The following is a 19,562-nucleotide window of genomic DNA, read 5'->3' on the forward strand; positions in this document are numbered from 1 at the left end:
CTCAATCGCATTTGATGTGTCGAGACAAGAAAGTGTTTTCAAAGCCCCGTAACTTCTCCAGAGTTTCTCCAGATCACATTTATCCTTTTTAAATGCTATTATTGGGGTACAACATGGTACTAGTTCCATGTTGAACTGTTCAGCAGATTTGCCAATCCAGCTATCATTTGAGCTCTGAAATTTAGCTCAATTCAATTAGCCATGCAATAAAAGCAAAGCAAAGCCCATTCACCCATCTGTGGCCTTTCTGTGACCTCTGTTCTTGTTACAAAGATAAAACCTCACACACACACACACATACTCATACTCACACTCACACGGGCCCCCTGGGCACAATCACACTCCTGATGGAAGGAACCCCACCACTTAGAGGCCTTTTTTTACCCCCTGCAATCAGCCATAGTGGAGGAATGTATTGTATTCCACCCAGCACACATTACATGCCTCAGTCATGAGCCTTTTTCACACATAGTTAATTGTTTCTGTTATCATACCATTAGATCCATCCGGCTCAATGACTCAGAGAGCTTTGAGATGTTAGGATCTTTATTCAAGCTCAGCTTTCTGCCGATTTATAAATGTATTAAAAAAATGTAACATTACTTTTAAGTGTCCTTGAGTCTCATGGTGTGAGGACACTACATCATGCACCGTTTAACATCATTAGGTTATCTTTTACATGACATTATAATTATATAATTATGATATCCATAACTAGGAGGGCATAACGTTGATGTGGAAACAGAGTCTCTGTACCAGTCTTTCTTTTACTCTCTGTCACACGTGAACACAGCAAGCAATGCAGCATTCCATCCGCAGTTAAAGAAATTACATATTTAAAATGAAAAGAAAAGGATGTCGTGATTTATTAAAATATTATAATATCTTTTTGAAAATGTCATGTACTGCTCTCAGCACACACACAGGGAGGCATGCGCCTGTATTAACAGGGCAATCTCGCAGTAATCCAACAGTATCATAAATCATAGTTATGTAACCACAGAAGTTATTTTTTCACATATTTTAAGGTAAGGACATCACATTTATGTTCATTAACATAGGAGAAGATCTCACAGATTATTTTCTGGAACTTGGTTAACAAGAATCTTTTTTTTTGGTGACAACTTTCTCTAAATTTGAAAAAAAGAAACAAGAGACAACCCGAAAACCATACGTTCAGTATTAAGCCTTTTCTTCACTTGTTTACCTTTAACATTATAAGGTAAACACTGGAATTATTAGTAAAGCTCACTCAGTTTCCAATCACTAAAGTCAGGCCAATTGTGCCCACTGTGTAGATTAAAAAACATTTGTAGATTCTAGGACTGCAACTAACAATCATTTTAATAATCGATTATTTAGTCGATTATTTTTTTGATTAATCGATGAATCAGATAAAAAAAACAGCATTTTAACTCTTTATTCTAAAATAGAACTGCAAATTTACATTGCAAAAAGACTTCAGAAAGTCCTCAAACAGGTTGCTCCTTGAACATAATAATTTTTATAAAAAATAATGAAAAATACAAATCAGAAAATTTAACAGGATAATCAGAACTTGTTCTCTACGCTAAACTCACAGGCGCACATACTCAAACGCTCACACACACACACACACACACTCACAAACACACCCCCGTGTTCACTTGTATATGTATGAAATGTATACACTACATCTAAATACAGCTAAAAAATAACCAAGTGGTATGAGATGAATTTAAAATGGCATTAAAAAGTACAACACACACAAATATATTTGTCAACAATAACCAATAAGGGACAAAGCACAATATATATAGATGACAACAGATTGAAAAATGAATGGTACCAAAAAGGCGAGTAAATAAAAACGTCTCTTTAGTCTTGCTAACTGCTTTACTGCTGTTGTTAGCCAGCTAACGCTAGCTTAATCAGCTGGATGACGAGAGTAAACAGCTGCTGGAGGCTCCTTAGGTTCCTTACGTGAAAACGGGGCAACGTGATGCTCCTGTTGACTTTACATATTTTGCCATTGACACACTTTTTTAGTTTATTTAGTGTGAAATGTGCAACATAGTCGATTTTTTTTTATTGATTTCATCGATTTGTTGTTGCAGCCCTGGTAGGTTCTAAAAGTAAGAGATGTTTTGGATTGGAATGTAGTCTTGAGATATTACAGGTTTAAAAAATGCAAATATTGGTTGAAAGATTATGCCTTTTAGAGAATAATATGGAATAGAAGTAATGATACAATCATCATGAATCAATAGACCGTTCACAGAGTCTCTGGCCCCGAGGTCACAGGGTCACTAGACAGTTGATACAATAAATACACAAATACAGCACACAAACCTGCAGTAGAAACCTCTCAGTTTCCTAAACTCTGTTTATAAACAGTAACAAGAACTCAGGTCCCAAGGTCAGATCACTCAGTCCCCAGGAGAAATACGATAGACATAACACTAAATATTCAGTCCAATATGGTTGATAAAGAAGGCAGTGTGTGTAGTTGTGGGTATTTGTGTGTGTGTGATTTACTTAACAGCACACCAATGGGGAAGACTAACACGGAACAAGTATGCCGGCAGCTTTGTCCTATTAGCACACAGCTTTGACTCTTTGAATCTTAAGTCTGCATTTATCTTAAAAAAACAGGTAGTGATTCCGACAGTACAGCAGCTCTGTGCTCGATTCATCACTGAAGACAATCCCCCCCCCCCAAAAAAAAAACAACACTTATGTTTGATCTCTTGAGATAATTATTCCTTCATGGATTGTAAATAACTTTCAGCAAGATTCACATAAAGTAAATATTTGGTTATTGGGAGTCAGTTTGAAAGTTAACCCTTTTAAATCCATCTTAAATTGTACCCTTTATAGTTCTATTTGGATGAAATTTGCCACTACAGCATAATTAGAACTGCAGGGCAAAGACGCATTAATCAGCATCAAATATGTGCATGCACTGATCAAGGTCAGCAAATTCAACACGGAGCCGGACCTTTACAATGTGTTAGAATTGACAAGATTCACAAATGCCTTTGTTGTTGTTTGTTATCTTTTGGCTACATTATTCTGCTCAAACTTACAAAAAAGTAATTTAGACCTTGAGGCAGCCATCACCATCTAATGCTCCCACTCTAACTTTGCCTTCAGCAAGGACCTTAATATAACCTCAGTGTGTTCTAGTGCAAGTTAGCTAGCCGACCTGCTCAAAAATAATGGAATATTATGTTTGTTTATGTTCTTATTTGCATTTCTAATCATCAAATGTACTTTCCAAAATGTTTTTCCCGAGGCTGAATCGGATTTTGCTGGGTTGAACAGAAGTTGAGAGCTCAAGGCATTAACAGTAATGAGAGGCAGACATAGCAACCATGAGGGAAACCTTCCTCTGGATGAATATAACAACTGTTTTTCATATCATTTGCATTGTTGTCGATGGTCAGTTTCACTCCTTTGGTCCGTTGCAAGATCAGAGACGGTGTTTCGAGTGATGCAAATCAGATTCCCACACTTACTAGCCGTGCACCATTTACATATGAATTAATGCTCCATGTCAGAAACCCCCTGAATCCACTTTAGCCGCTTTTATTTCGATCCTTTAACCTTTGGCCCTTTATGTTTAGTAAATTGCGCTGTAAAATATGTTTAAAAGCTGTGGTGCTGCATCACAATGCATTGCAGTGATTAGCAATGGAATGAACTTATATCCCATAAGAGCTGATTCTGTGCAAGGTTTTCCTGGTGATTTTATTGGATGGAGGAGAACTTGGCAACAATGAAGGGCGTTACTTACTACAGAAAAAGAGCTTATATCTAATAACCTCAAACTATACAGATACTCAAAGTGGTCGTTTTTTGGCTTTTGAGTCTTGATTGTGCACCACGTTTGTCCTTTTCTAGTTTGTATCTTAATTTGTGTATTTCAGATTTTCAAATGATTTATTACAGCCGGTCAATAGCAAAACATGGGGGTGTGGCTTCATTTTGGCCCAGATATTCATTAAGAAACTAAGAGTCACGGAACAATTCGCCCCCTGACTCCAAATTATATTCCATACAATGGACCATTGCAACAAATATCTATTCATTAATTTGCCTTGACTCCCTTTGCTGCACTGCTGAGCTTCTATCAGCAAGGGTTGTGTAATATTATTACATCGGTGGTTTTTACTTATCTTACATTCATTAGCAGTAAAGCCAAACAAACCCAAATTAAACATTGTCAAAGTAGCTGCTTCATACTTTTTGCAAAATAAACAAACTTTAAAAGCGGGTGTTCTTTGGGTCATCGAAATTTATTTGTTAGAGGTTTTGCGAAGAACATTAATTTCCGGGAGAAATGCTGAATATCAAACACGCCGCTATTTGTTCAACCCACATAATAAATGTTTTCTCAGCATTGCTTCAATGTGCTCTGTCCTATAACATGGAATATTGGAATATTGCCCGTCATCACAAAGATGTCGCCAGAGCGACCCGCCGGCTCACTCTGACGCCGCGATCCATCACGACAAAGGACATGAAACTGCCGGTGTGAGACGAACGCATCCATCGCTGAGGGGATAAGCCACTGAACTTTAGGATTGGGCTGCTGGGGAGACGGAGGCAGACAATGACCTTGCACCGCAGCGGCCCATCGGCTGTAATTACCTGTCGAGCAGCAGACACCAGGTTTGACAGAGTGGTCGGACAGCGTAATCCAGGTTTTTGCAGTGTCAATATGTGCCCCGTCAAGAAGAACACACTCTGACCTGCGTGTGCCTTATTTCCCGTACCGCTTACATTTATATTCGATGCCACCAAATTGAACTCCCTTTAGGCACTATTTGATTAGGGTTAAACTGTTTGACTGTGTATGGATTTATTATTCACCTTGGGTTTGGCGTCCGTCACATTGGTGGTGACTGAGATGCAAACAGGGAAAAACTGCAACAGGTGTGACAGAGGCAGCAGTGTTTACCTGGAGGGGAAACGCCGCGCGGACACGCTTCTGCACAGACGGCGTTGCCGCGCTGCAGAGCGATGGCCTTGAGCTTCAGCCCGCTCATGCAGTCAGTAGCCCGCGCAGACCGCCCAGCTGTGGATAGACTCTATTTCAAAGGTCGCAGGCACAAAAAAAGAGAAATAAACAAAACTTTTCTCAGTTTTAAAAGTTTAAAAAAGGATGTTTTCATGTGAGACTCATGTGTTGAAATAACAGCCACGCTTGTTATCATTAGTGTTTCCCCATCATTCTCATGTTCCAAAATGTCGGACAGAAGGCGCCCTTGCTAGTGTACAGGACTCATTGAAGGGTAACAATAGAGTCTTGCTCAAAGGTAGTTGCCATCCGCTGCTATCTGAGCCACAATCTTCCGTTCAACTCATTCTCACCAGCGATTGTTAACTCGTAAGATTCTGCTCTTTCATATTTCGGTGAGGACTTCATTAAAGTCTCCCTCACTGTCCGCGCCCATGTTCTATGAGTCACTCTTCCTTTGTGGTGGTCAGTGATGTATATATCTCTCTGCACACACACTGCTCTGCTGTGCTGGTGGAAAACGGCCACCACACAGACGGGGAGGGAAAGAGAGGAAAAAAAAAAACACGAGTGCCTCTGTCTAATGAGTTCCTGGCTTTTCATAAGTCACAGTCTTCCTGGAAGTTATTCTATGAAGGTAAGCCCGTAGTCATGGCATCAGACCATGAACAAAATGTTTATAACCAGAGAACAGAATGCAGCGCTGCTGGAAGAGGCAGAGGAAGGGCGAGATCAGGCCTTAGATAGACGGGTTCAATACGGAGGTACTCACACTGGGGACTCGTGGTGTGTAGTTGTAGACGGGCTCATGTGAAGAAGAGCTGCTCTCATGAGGTTAAAGCAGTGTTACAGTGGGGCTTTTATTTCTCAAACTTAAAATGTTTATTTTTTTCTCTCTGCTTTTCCTTTAAGGAACTGTCAGCTTGTGTCACATATCGCACGTTCAATGTGCCGTTGCTTTACACGCGCCTTTGCGACAAAAAAACTCTCAATATTGAAGAGAACTTATTCAATGCTGAGGGAAGTTTGGGAAATCATAACCTGATTGTGTGGGTTGATTTCATTTCAGAGGAACCGTCTATCTTCACAATCATAACACCGTCTTAAGCTGGCAGAGCACTGCTGTTCAACACAGATGGAAGATGGATGCCGAGTGTTTTCCTACAAATCTAATAGAGGACTCTTGCCTTTTTTGGCACGAGACAGAAGGGAATTCTCTTTGGATCTGCTTTACAGTGAAATGCACACACACAGTTGTCCAAAACAAGAGCAACGTCCAAAAAATAGGGGCCAGAAGATGGCGAGCCAGAAGAGAGCCGCGGCCTCGATTAATGTGCATGCTGTTCTGCTGGTTTGTTACGTGCTTTTCATTCATCTCCCGTCCCTCCCCCCATGTGTCTCTGCGCTCCGCAGTGCTGGGAGGCGTGGAGTCCCGCGGCGTCCTGAGGAAGATCAGTGACATGCTGGAGGTGATTCTAAAGAGGATGGACAGCCTGTCCAAGCTGGACAACAGCAGCAGCAACACCGCCGACGCGCGGCGCCTGGATGAGCTCAGCTCCGCCATCAACAGGTACGCCGGCTTCCAAGTCAATAGTGCGTCCAACTGGTTTTGATGATCACGAAAATTTGATTTACTCTTATCAGTCTCTGCAGATGTAACCGAGTGAAGTGGGACTTGATCTGGCAATCATTTTAATACATTCCCACCTTAATGCTCTCCTTTAAGGCCCAAGGGATTCATTTTTAGACATGTTTACTTTTCTAAATGCTGTGTTTGTTATGATTATTTTCACACAAAACACAGTAAAGTAAAGTGACTTTCATTCCAGTTAATCAGAGCTCTCACGTTATGGGTAAAGGCATTGTCCTGTTGGGATGGGAGTCAGAATGGGTTGAAATGTTGATAACGGGACAGAACAATGTGAAGTAGGTGTGTTATTATGCTGTTGGGTGGATTTGCACCAGTACTTCATTCTCGTTGAAAACACCAAATCTTTGTTGTAATTAGTTGTGAGAATGAATATGAATGAGAGTTACTGATATGCATAGTGTGGTAGGCATTGTTCCGTCCTCTTACAGAAATGGAGAAGTATAATACAGACACAGATAACGCTTTTATGACCACGAGTTCTTCGCTCAGCTCAGATAAATGCAGAAAGCAGCTGCCGGAGCTTTGTAAGATGTCCTTTACAGCATAAAATACTATAATGCCACCATCATGTTTGAGATATTCCTGATTGTCATTTATACTGCACATCAGCTCTATCTCGACTGGAGACACGTCCTTTTCTTTTTATTCCCCGGCTTATTTTATTTCGCTCTGATCTTAGACTAGAGTGATTTTCCCCCGTCTGTGGAAATTGACGCCTATTACCCTAAAACCGCTGCCGTCTTGTGTGACCTTCCTGCGGTTGCTTTTATCAGACGACTCCTCTAATCGCCCCGCTCTGTCCCCAAACATCCAATTTGTCCTGCCTGTTGTAAGTTCCTGCCGTTCTCACCACTCTTTCTCCACTTTCATTTTCAAACGGACTGACTTAACAGAACGCAGGTCGGGGGGGGGGATGTGATGCTCACTGACAGATATCCGCCTCACTTCTTCGAACCTTGTTAAATGATCCCCGGTAATGCGCTAAGGTTCAAATCCGCACGGCGGCACCGGAGCAGAAGGATGGAGCGATTAATACGGTCTGGCGTTGGTGTTGACTGCAATCAATGTCTCGTAATGGGCTGTTTAATGTGGCGGGAGCCGTTTAACTCCCTCTGGAGGAGAGTCCACGCTGAAGGAGATGACTGTCTGCGACTGGAAGCTGGACGGTGCACGCGTGTGTTACTGTAGCAGGAATCAATGTCTAGCTTTTGCCTCGGAAGGAAGCAGTATGAATGGATTAAGGACTGCTTGATGTGGGTGATGTTTGCCCCCTTAATGGCCATGCCGTCAACCTCCAAGACATATTAATGTGTCTTAATGTGTTGAAAGTCTACCAGGATTAGCCTTGCACGATCATGCTTTATCATTACTCCAAAACAAGTTTTTCCTAAACAAACCATCATCAGGGATCCATCCATCCATCCATTTTCAACCGCTTATCCGGGGTCGTGTCGCGGGGGCAACAGCTCCAGCAGGGGACCCCAAACTTCCCTTTCCCAAAGTGTTCCGATAACCCCCTCAGTTGCGGTCAACATGGTCCCATCCTTACTGTACACAGCTTGGATGGTTCCCCGTTTCCCCCTCCTGGGGTGCCGGATGGTCTTCCAGAAGCACTTTGGTGCCGACCGAAAGTCCTTCTCCATAGTTACCCCGAACTCCTCCCATACTCGCTGCTTTGCCTCCATCACGGCAGAGGCTGCTGCCCTTCGAGCCTGTTGGTATACTGCAACTTCCTCCGGAGTCCCACCGGATATCATAACCCGGAAGGCCTCCTTCTTCAGTCGGACGGCTTCCCTGACCACCGGTGTCCACCACAGGGTTCGAGGGTTACCGCCCCTTGATGCACCTAAGACCTTGAGGCCACAACTCACTGCCGCGGCTTCAGCAATGGAGGTTTTGAACATACACCACTCTTGTTCAATGTCCCATACCTCGACAGGAATGTGAGAGAAGCTCCGCCGGAGGTGTGAGTTGAAAATCTTTTGGACCGGGGCCTCCTCCAGACGCTCCCAGTTCACCCTCACTACACGCTTGGGTTTACCGGGTCTGTCGCAAGTCTTCCCCCATCGTCTGACCCAGCTCACAACCAGATGGTGATCAGTTGACAGCTCTGCCCCTCTCTTTACCCGAGTGTCCAGAACATGCGGCCTCAGATCAGACGATACGATTACAAAATCGATCATTGATCTTTGGCCTAGGGTGCTGTGGTACCACGTACACTTATGAACATCCTTATGTTCGAACATGGTGTTTGTTATGGACAATCCGTGACTGGCACAGAAGTCCAGTAACAAACACCCACTAGGGTTCAGATCAGGGAGGCCATTCCTCCCAATCACGCCTCTCCAGTTATCTCCATCGTTGCCCACATGCGCATTGAAGTCTCCCAGTAGGACTATGGGGTCCCCTACTGGAGCCCCATGCAGGACTCCATTCAGGGTCTCCAAAAAGGCTGAATACTCTGAGCTGCTGTTTGGTGCATATGCACAGACAACAGTCAGAGTTTTCCCCCCCACCACCCGAAGGCGTAGGGAGGCAACCCTTTTGTCCACCGGGGTAAACTCTAATGTAGCAGCACTCAGCCGGGGACTTATCAGGGATTATTGTTTTTAAATGATTGTCCAAAGGAACCGGCGCACATTCTGCTGCATTCAAGTCACGTTGGATGAAACGCTCTGTAACGACTTTCAACTGTACGGCGATCTTTGGATTGTTTAGGATGTCAATTGAGTTTCAGCAGCCTGAACAAGTCAAATGTTCACATTCACTGAATGAGCGCTGCATGTTTTAATAGCGTAATTGGTCTTGCGGGGTTGAAGTACAGCGTGAACGATGGAAACGGGATCCTATTAGGGTTTAGTTGTGGAGCCTGAGAGGCGCGAGAGGGGGGGGCTTCCACTCCAGAGGCCGAGGCTTAATCCCCTGCAGCCTGCGGCTCTGCTCAACACCCCATTACACACAATTGTAGCACAGATCGCAATGCTGATTTAGTTACTTTAAAGTTAAGGAACATTTGTCGAAAAAATGTTAATGTTTATATTGCATTGAAGTTGCTTCGTCATCTGGAAACTATTATATTTAGCTGCAAAAAAGTGACTAAATGAAAGGAGTGAGCAACATGGATAAATGTTTTAGTCTTATCTGTGCTCACACCAACACAATTATCTAAAACACCAATAATCAGCTTCATGCTGCAGTTTTTCTTTGTTCACACTGATTAATTATTTTCTCTGCTACTTTTAGATTGAGCTTTAAAAACAGCATCACATACGTTTGTGACGGGTTCTAAAGATCAACCTCCCCACGGAGACCAAAATCATCCTCCTCCAAGCTCTGAGACGTATCACATCAGCTGCCGCTACAAGAGGTTCACATCCCTTTTGTCTCACGCTTTGACGAGTTCTCTTCGGCGGCGGCGCTCTGCGAACAAAACTAAATCACTAAATCAGAACAAAACCCCAAAATGATTTCACATTTTTCAGGGACAATGTCGTTTGTTTTGGGCTTGGATGGTGTGAAGTATCTTCAATAGCTGGAGTAAAACTTTTAGTCCAGGCAGCCAAAGGATGAAAAGGATATCGACTCAGGAAAAACAGTGGCAAAGAACAAACACCACACACACACTCACGCTTTTGGTATCGATGATGGTGCTTTGATAGCTCCCCGCCGAAAGAAGCACAACAATGTGTTTAATGAGTGTGCGTGTGTCCGTGCATTAGATCGCCAGAAGTAACACTTGTTAAAAGCAGTCTGGGCGTGAGACCAAGGCACAGACCCCTGACCGAGCACACAGCCTGCAGAATTATTGGCCACACGCACACACATGCACACACGAACGTGGAGGACCAAAGTCTCTCTTTACTCCAATGATTTCCGTTCCATCACTCGTTTCTCCCTCTCATTCTTTCTCTGTCTGGTACTTTTATCCTCTTTCGCTCTGGCTCTTCCTTTACGCACCTTGCTCTTCATTTTCCTCTTGTACTCTTACACACAAAGAGAGAGAGAGAGAGAGAGAGGGAGGGAGGGAGGGTGAGAAATATGAGCGACGTGGTAAAGTGTGATTTTGGCCAGCGGCGAAAGGGGGCAAATGGGAAGAGAGAGCTTTATAAAAACGTATCCCAAATCCAGGCCAGTCAGGCACACATTCACAGAAAGACACACACACACACACACACACACACACACACACACACACACACACACTGGGCGACTGGGAGGCTCATCTCTGTTTGAGCTTCATTGGCGCTGACACTCCCGCGTGGCGACGAATGGGACTTGATGTCTGAGGCCCCGGCCTGTGATTCGCTCACAGGGCAGCCACTCGTTAGAGCAGAAAATGGAGGGAGGGAGCCTGAAAAACAAGACGGAGGGGGCAGAGGATGCACAGTTGTTTCACTCCATTTTGCTGTGCTGTGGATGAGATGGTAAGTATCCCCTGAGGCGTCTACGCCCTCCAAAGATCACTGCCCTGGCTTGGCTTTGCCTTTTCCTCCTCCGTAAGCAGCCTTCGCTTCCACGTTGCTCAAGTCACTGTCATACCGCACCTCTTCTGCTGGAAGTAGGCAGCACAGCGGAGGAGACAACACTTAAAAGGTTCAACGCCCCGCCAGAGATCAACAGAACGGCCAAAAGGCTGAGTCATTTAAAACCACGCCGTGCTCCAGCACGTCGCAGGTCACGACCCAATCTTGACAAACATCACAGCTGGTGATTAGAAAATATAGATGCGGTGTGTGGAACAGGCTGTTGAGGTTGTAGCGATTCAGCTACAGCGCAAAACCTTCTCCCATGTGACCGGCGGCTCTCTTCCCTGCTGCAGCCTCCAGGCCACCGTTCTTCTCATTGTATGTGTCCACTACTAACATTAGCACGAAAGCTAACGGACATAATTAGCCAGGTCACTAAATGTGAAAAATTGTTGCCACGCAGCGTGCGCCTACGTGAACGGGTAAGCAGTGAAGCGTGATGTTTCCACCCCCCGTGCCAAAAGGTGTAAAGGGTCAGGGCCGTGGCAAGCGAAGGCGAAAGAAACGACATGCCGTGGCTTTGTCTCATGCGTCTCTCGCCCCAGACGGCTCCGCCTGATGTGATGCCGTCAGAACTGTTCCCCTTTCCGTTAAGAGGATGAGGTCATTACGTCGAGAAGAAGCAAAGGGAGGAATAAGGAGAGCACGAGAACACTTTTTGTATCCTTAGAAATTCTCCCAGTAGCTATCATTGGTTTTCTCTTAAGGCCTCCCTCTCGTTCACCTCCCTTCAGTGGGTTCCTCTTGTCGTCTCTGCTCCCTCTAGAATTCCCTCTCGTTTTGTCTCCTCCTTGCTATTCCTCATTTCGGTCTTGTTCCCCTTATTTGTAAGAGAGCCAACTGTCTACATGCATCAGCAGGGAGGAAGCTGCCATTAAATATGTATATGCTTGTATTCTTTGATCATAATCATCGTTTAATCTTTCAGTCTAGCAGGGTTCTTTTGGCTTCCGCGCAAAGGAGCTGAAGATGTCTTGATTTTATTATTTCTGCTTTCTTAACACAACCCCCCTTCATTACTGGCTCAGTGGCTGTGTGATCTCCCTCGTTTCCCCTGTTTTCCTGGACTCTTGCGGCGTCCGTGTCTCTGTATGTGTATGTCCGTCCCCCTCTTTGGATCTCCTTGTGAAGTCCTCTCTGTTACATCTCAGACTTTTCATATACATTTCTCCGACCTTCGTCTGTGCCTCAATGACTTCTGTCTGTGTCCATCTCTGGGGATGATTTCACATGATAGCAGATGTTGGAGGTGGGATTGGGAGGTTGCGGCTCATAGAGGACAAAGTCACAGTGAAGATCGAGTTCTACGGTAATAACGTTTACTCAGCGCTTACCCAGCGACGGCAAAGTAGCGGTAATTCTTTCCAGCTGTGTGAAGTGTTCAATTTAATAATGATTTTAATATAATTTCATAGCGTATAATAATGCTGGCTTTCATTATAGGACAATAAAAGGTAATATCTTGCGTATTTGCTTCCTTCCCCGGCAATGGGGGAAGGGAATTAGTTTTGTCAGATGCTGTCATTCAGGTGCTGCTTTCACACCGAGCATGTTTGTAGAGTTTTTTTCACGCTGTGGAGATATTCGCCTTGCTGACTTTTACCAGGTGAGAGGGGGGCATTTGTGGCACTAAATCAACACACTAACAAAAGTTTAAAAGGGGTATTCTTCAAGTGTGGTGCAGAATGCAGAAACCGTCCTGTGACAAAGATGCTACATAGTGAAAGTCAAGAGGTTGGATCCCTTCCTGGTGGTCCCCAGCTACGGTATGAAGGGGCCGGGATGACAAACACCACCTCCGTGTCTGTGGCCAAGCTACTCTGCAGGGAGAACAGTGGTTCAGGTTTAGAGAAAGTCAGTTCCATGAGTTCTGAGTATTTTAGCTCTCTGTAAAACGGTCGATTGGTCATTGCAGCAGCAGTAAGGGAGACCCTTCATTGTTTTAAAGTGAAGCCTTGCGGGCCGGGCTCCTTTTTAAATGAAAGGGGGTCAAAAAAAGGGGGGTTTGCATGTGAGTTGGAAGCTCTTCTATGAGAGTATTCTGGTCTTGCCCGAAGGAATATGCATCCCACGTGGCTGGTTGATCCCCAGGAACCATGGACATGTCTATGAAGGAAGACGTGTTGGCTGCCTTGCAGAGCTCGCTGCAACAGCAGCTACAGAGCAGCATAAGTAGGAAGAATGGATGGATTGATGGATGCGGTGTCCCACGAGGCTGAAGCCGCATTTTGCTTTCTCATTTTATTTGTCCCCTAAGGGTAACTGGTTTCAAAGCAATGAAAAAAAAAACAGCTATTATATTTGCAGGATATTTGTCCAGCCCTCATTCCTGTGCACATTATATCTCAGTAGACGTCTGTCGGTTATTAAAAAACATGTTTTTGTCTCCAATTCAAATAGTAATAATGACAATTTCACACAAATGGATGAAATCCGTTTCAGACAAACATGGATATGTCACATAGCAGTAACATGGTAACTAGTAGTTTTTAGTAGTTTAGTTTTGACCTACAAGAGTCCAAATGAACAAAGGTTGTACAGTTTTGACAATTATTCATTAATTGAATATTCAATTCTGCCAATTGTGCTGTTTTGGAAACAGCCGAAAAGAACTTACAAATATACAATAACTTGACTGAAGTGATCGTGTTGTTCTGGATGCAAACACACATTGCAATGCTTACTAGTTATACTTACTAGTTATACCTCTTAATGACTTGATGGCTGTCTCCTATGTGTAGTTTGCAAAACTGAAAACCGTCCTCGCCGTTCATTTTTAATGCAGCTGCTGTTGTTATTTAGTACATATTCACCCTCTTTTACTCAAACACACACGGACGCACACACACAATCAATAACTCTCATCATCATCATCACTAATGATTTGTTATTATGCTGAGTTTCATCTTCTGACCTTAATGAGCGGTAATACCGTCTGCTGATGAGACAATACAGAGTAACAGGAAGGCACACTCAGACACAACCCAATACACGCACACACACACACACACACACACAATTTGCACGCTCAAATCGAGTCATTTGAATGGACGTAATGGGCACAGCCGTGTGGGCATGTGTGGATACGCAGCTTTGGTTTTCTGTGATGTGCAATCATGCAGTCAGTCGCCTCGGAAATATGCAGAACTACAATGAGGACACACGCGGACGCAAACGCATACAACACTTACACACACAAACGTTTCCCACACATCTTACTAAGTGAACGGGAAGTCTCTCACTCCACAGAGGAAGCAGTATTAACAGCACAGGTCTTTTTCTATTTCACGCTCCAACCAAGTGTCTAACAATTTGCATCTCCCACTAACACTTGTACATCTGTTGAGTTGTCAGAAAGGGGAGGTGGGGGAAGCAGAGGAGGAGACGGCATAGAAGGGGAGAGTCCATGAACAAGTGAGATGGGGAAAAGAAAGTAGGGACAACCAAGAGACACAATTGGGTGTTTCATTCTACGCTTGTGTTGTGTGTGTGTGTGTGCGCAGGTTTCAACCCGCCGGCTTGGTGGAAAGGATCCAAGCTATCGCTCAGAACGTCTCCAACATGGCTAACAGGGTGGAGCAGATCCTGCAAAACAGCATGTTGCAGGGAAGAGGTACGTACCCATCATCATCATCATCATCATCATCGTTGTAATTGGTGCAAAAGGCTTTTTTTGTTTTACTTACATTGTGGTTGCATAAGACATCAAAAAACACAACTAACAAAAAAGGAATTATCAGCAATAATCAGTTCAAAGATACACAGAACTCACCTGAACACAGATTGCCTTGTGTACTACAAACTTACAAACCATTCAAAGGGAAGAAAAGTTACTTTAGTGTTCGTCCTCATTAATGTTGTAACTTGTAAGTGTGACTGGGCTCGTGCTCCGCTGCCAGTAACAGAATTGGAATTAGTAACAGAACAGAAGAGAATACACAACATTTGAGCACATTTGTGCGCACACATGCTGACTAAGAGGCAATATTGTCTGTGTCACGTTAGCAGACTTTCATTGTCGCCAGTGCTGTAGTGGTAAAATTAGAGGTGGGTAAACTCTGAATTTTGTGATCATACAGACCTCGATGCGATGCGAAGCAACGCAACACAAAGCGTCGCGACTCTGTAAGGCTGTCCTGGCTATATTGCATTATCTTATCAGTAAAAGTCATATACAATCATTGACAATGAATACATGTGTTAGTAGTTTATTAAATTTAAGAAAACAGTAAAGAAAAGTATGTCAACACAAAAAAATTGCAGATTAAGAACTATCTCCTTTTTACAGTAGTGCCCAGAGGGCCTCCTTGTCGTCCACGTCAGGTCCTGCCTTGCACAGAGGAGCCATGAACCCCAGAACGCGTGTTCTGGGGTTCATGGCTCCTCTGTGCTTCTCTCTCTCTATTGGACCTGATGTTTCTCCTCTCCCTGTGCTGTCTGCATCATTGCCTGTCCTCTCACTGCCTGAAAAAATATGTTGAATTTAAGAGCTAAGAGCTAAGAGTTAAGCAGCCTGTCAATTACACTGACAACATAAGTTAAAGGAACACTCAGCATGTTTTTTTTCACATTGAGAACTGACTTGTTTTCTAATCTACGCGTCACCAGGCGTTTTTCTTTTACCGTGCACGACCAGCGAACACAGAGCGCGCGACTACTCCCCCCCCCACCCCCCCCTCCGTCGGTCGTTCCGCCCGCAACGAGGCTGCACTGAGGCACTGATTGGATGCTCACAGACCGTAATACAGCGCAGATGAACATGTTTCAGGCTACGGCGTTTATATGTTCAACAATAGGAAACGTAGTCTTAGCTGTTTTAAAATTACACCAAGTTTATTTCGGATTTTTCCAACGGAAGAATACAAGGCGCAGGAAACTTTGAGGTCCCTAAACGCCACTTAGAGGTGCGTAAACGCTATTTCCAAAATTCAATAGGTGCGTAAACAGCGTTTACGTGCGTTTACCCTCCACTACAGCCCTGATTGTCGCACTTAGACCCTAATAAACTTCCTAATTCCTAAAAGGATATTTACATATTTTATATTTCAACGAAACGTGAGAAGATCTTATCATTTCAGACATCTGAACAAGGGACCCTGAAGTGCAAAATGTGTTTTGGGGATTTATTCTACTCTTTAATTTGCTCAAAAAGACCAACCACAAATCTGAAAACATTGACGTCTGAGAGTTGCACTCGTAAAAGCCTGTAGTTAGATAGATTGACTTCATTTGTTCTGGATGTCTTCTCTGGCAGCACTGTTGTGTTTTACATGTGGGACTCTGAGGTCATCTCTGCATAGCTCATCATCCCTTTATTGCCTCCCTCCACCCCTGCCGTTTGCTCTTGTCTCGCTCTCCCACATTTATTAATCAAAACAAAAATGTTATGCACACGCAAATATTACAACCCACATTATGATCATTCTTTACTCCTTGTTGTCCTCCCTCACTTTTCTCTCGAGTATAATTGCCCAACTCTTTACATAAGAATAAATGAGTGTCACATCTCCTTTTGTTCCTCCCCACCGCGTCCGCAGGGACTGACGGCACGCGGCATAATGAAAACCCCGCTGCTTTCTCTAATCACAGATGAATTGAAACTCTGCCGGCAGACTTTTATTTTCATACGGCTCAGTGGCGCTTTTTTTATCTCGTGGTCAGGCGTGTGCGAGGGAGAACGACAGCAGACAGGGACACAGAGAGAGAGGACGTGATTAGAATATCCTTCTCCTCAAGCACCAAGGAGGCTTTTATTTTTTGCCTTGCAATGACAGCAGTCAAGTTTTTATCTAGTTAGTTGACCACATTTCCAATTGTTCCCACCACGGTTGCTGCTGTAATCATATTTGAAAGCGGCGTGCGTCTCGCTGTGTGTTTGCAGTCGATTGGAGAGAAGCCCCCCGGGGAAGACTTATGTGGAGAAATGTCTCACTTTCATTAGGCAAATGAAAACAAACGGAAGCTAAGGGAGAAGGCAGATTTATTGGCCCGGGAGAGAAAGGAATAGAAAGACAGAAAAACAATGAGACATTCAACCTGGACCTTTATTTCTTCTTGGACGACGTCATTCCAATCTTGTTCATCTCTGTCTCTGTCCCTCTCCTCCTTTCTTCCCCCTCACATCAGCAGCAGTTACTTAAGCCGGTGGAGCAATTAATGCAGTGAGTGTAGCCTAAGCGAGCGGACGGATTTGCCGGCGTAACCGTTGGACGGTTGGCAGCAGCGGGGTGGGGGGAGGGGGGGGGTTGCGAGTGTCAGGCCCAGTGAATGCTGTGCACTGCAGCGGAGCGGATACCAGCGCGATGTTGCGAATGGGAAACCACAGGGATTTATGGTGCATATGGCGGACGCTGAGAGCAGTGATTGTAATGATGATGAAGGAAGCCAATGTCACCATAAAATGGTTGAAAGGGGGAGTGCAGAGTGCAGGTTACTCTGTAACCTGGCGTTTCCGAGGGGGGAGGCTGTGGGTCGGACAGGTTCATGTCTGCAGTAACTTTGTGGAAATGAAGAAAGGAAGGAAGGAACATTTTGCGGCTTTAAGGTGCACCCGGTGCTGCTAAATGAGCTGCATGATTGTATACTAGTCGCTCGGAATTGTTATTTTAGTTGTTATGACAAAAGGCGACTAACGTATAAAAGCAAAGTCTTGACTAATGAAGCACTGATAGTGAGTGAAGCAAACTATCTCCCTCACAGGAGTTATATGTTGATTCATCGTGCAGCTCAAAATAAGGAGTGGATCCTGGTGTGTTAAGCCGACAAAAAACGCACGTTTTCTTACTAATACTTGAATTTCACTCACTGTGTTTTCTCAGCAGTGAGAGATGGGACGTCCAGCCAGTGTGAAGTACCCAGAGACCCCCGCTTTCCTGAGTGCCCGGGGAAAGTAGATGTGAGTGTCCATCTGTTATTTAAAACCCATTAGACCGTTCATCTCTGACTAGCCACTTCAAACTAACTATATTTCTCGGGAGGTGACACATGGTGTGACTAGGAAAAGAGCTTTAATATGATTGTTTAATATGAGTTTTACATCCTCCGTGCAAAGCCCCGGGGGACTGAAACTGCTGTTAAATAAAATCCTTTATACTCGGTTGGTTCATGCACTTCCTGTGTCCTCTATATTCGTCCAGTGGATGCGTGCACGTTGGACTTCGGACCCCTGCTACGCCTTCTACGGTGTCGACGGCTCAGACTGCTCCTTCCTCGTCTACCTCAGCGAGGTGGAGTGGTTCTGTCCCCCGCTGGCCTGGAGGAATCAAAGCAGCCCGCCCACCCAGTATGTTCTGCCGCCAAAGGCCCCCAAAAGACAGGTGAGCGGAACACATCTGTCAGAGAGCATGTAGCGAGGGATGCTCGTGCTCTGCAAGGGCTTAACGTGACGCCAGCGCTGTTGGCCCTGATAGAGCCGCGTACAGGCAGACAGTCCGGGCTGAATGGGATGTGTAGTAATTGCTACTGGATTAGGTTGGCTGATGCCCCGAGAGGTTTTGAGCACTCATTCCCAGCCCCATGCCCAGTGGGTGAAGGCTACCACTTGACAGTAAAGATGTACGGTAAAAACATAACGGATTTTGGTTGGCCCTTCAACGTAGCATCAATATGGCTTTGATGCACCAGAGAAGCAGCATCTAGCAACTACTTAACTTGGTTGCATTACCAATGCCTACTACAGTAATGTTCAACAAGTTATTCATTTAAACCTACACAATAATAGCATCTTTCAGGTAAAAGAACTCTCATTTAGTCCGGTTTAAATTAAAGGTTGAAACTGTTGCAAAGACAGGGGAGGAACAGCTGCTCTGGTAAAATAATGCACGGCTCCCAATTTGTGTTTTTATGATGACGGATCCCTTTCCTTTCACCTTTGTTTGATTAAAAATACCACATCAAATTAACTAACCAGCTTAGAATTACAACTTACAATGCGTTCCCACTAACAAAGGTTATGTCAAAACCCTACGGTTGAACAATTCATTTTGGGATCAAGGCAGTTCCTTCAGATTCATACTGTGAGTTTTGAAATGAGGGTTAAATAGTGCGGCTGGTTATTTGGAGTAGCTCTTGTTGCATTTAACCCTGTTCGGATTTTTCTCATGTAGCTGTTGCGTATTTAAGAATGAATTTAATAAATGACTCCTTTTTGCAACTAGTGATGATTTGTGGATGCTGCTTTGGCTCAGGATTCTTTTCCAGTGCATCACGGGTAAAAATAAAAAAAATACTACAGATTTGCAAATTTTAGACCAACCACTTGAGAAGTGTGAAGTAAAAAACCGTTAGGAGATGAATAAAACATTATACCAACATATTGAATCTTGCTCTCCTTGGAAACCATTTTTTGTTAGCAGCCTGTAATAAGAGAGACAAAAAAATC

General features: G+C 44.1%; 1 protein-coding gene across 2 annotated transcripts in view; it reads left to right on the forward strand.

Annotated features, from left to right (window-relative positions):
* The window catches only part of LOC120825384 (alpha-1,6-mannosylglycoprotein 6-beta-N-acetylglucosaminyltransferase B), a 90,735-nt gene that overhangs the window by 30,070 nt on the left and 41,103 nt on the right, over window positions 1-19,562 (forward strand). For both annotated transcript variants that reach the window (XM_078080272.1, XM_040186986.2), the window contains 4 exons: window positions 6,419-6,575; window positions 14,686-14,795; window positions 18,001-18,077; window positions 18,319-18,498. In XM_078080272.1, the coding sequence (XP_077936398.1) occupies window positions 6,419-6,575; window positions 14,686-14,795; window positions 18,001-18,077; window positions 18,319-18,498 (524 nt within the window). The remainder of the gene's footprint in view (window positions 1-6,418; window positions 6,576-14,685; window positions 14,796-18,000; window positions 18,078-18,318; window positions 18,499-19,562) is intronic.

Source organism: Gasterosteus aculeatus, chromosome 9, assembly GCF_964276395.1.
Source record: "Gasterosteus aculeatus chromosome 9, fGasAcu3.hap1.1, whole genome shotgun sequence".
Taxonomy (NCBI): Eukaryota; Metazoa; Chordata; class Actinopteri; order Perciformes; family Gasterosteidae; genus Gasterosteus; species Gasterosteus aculeatus.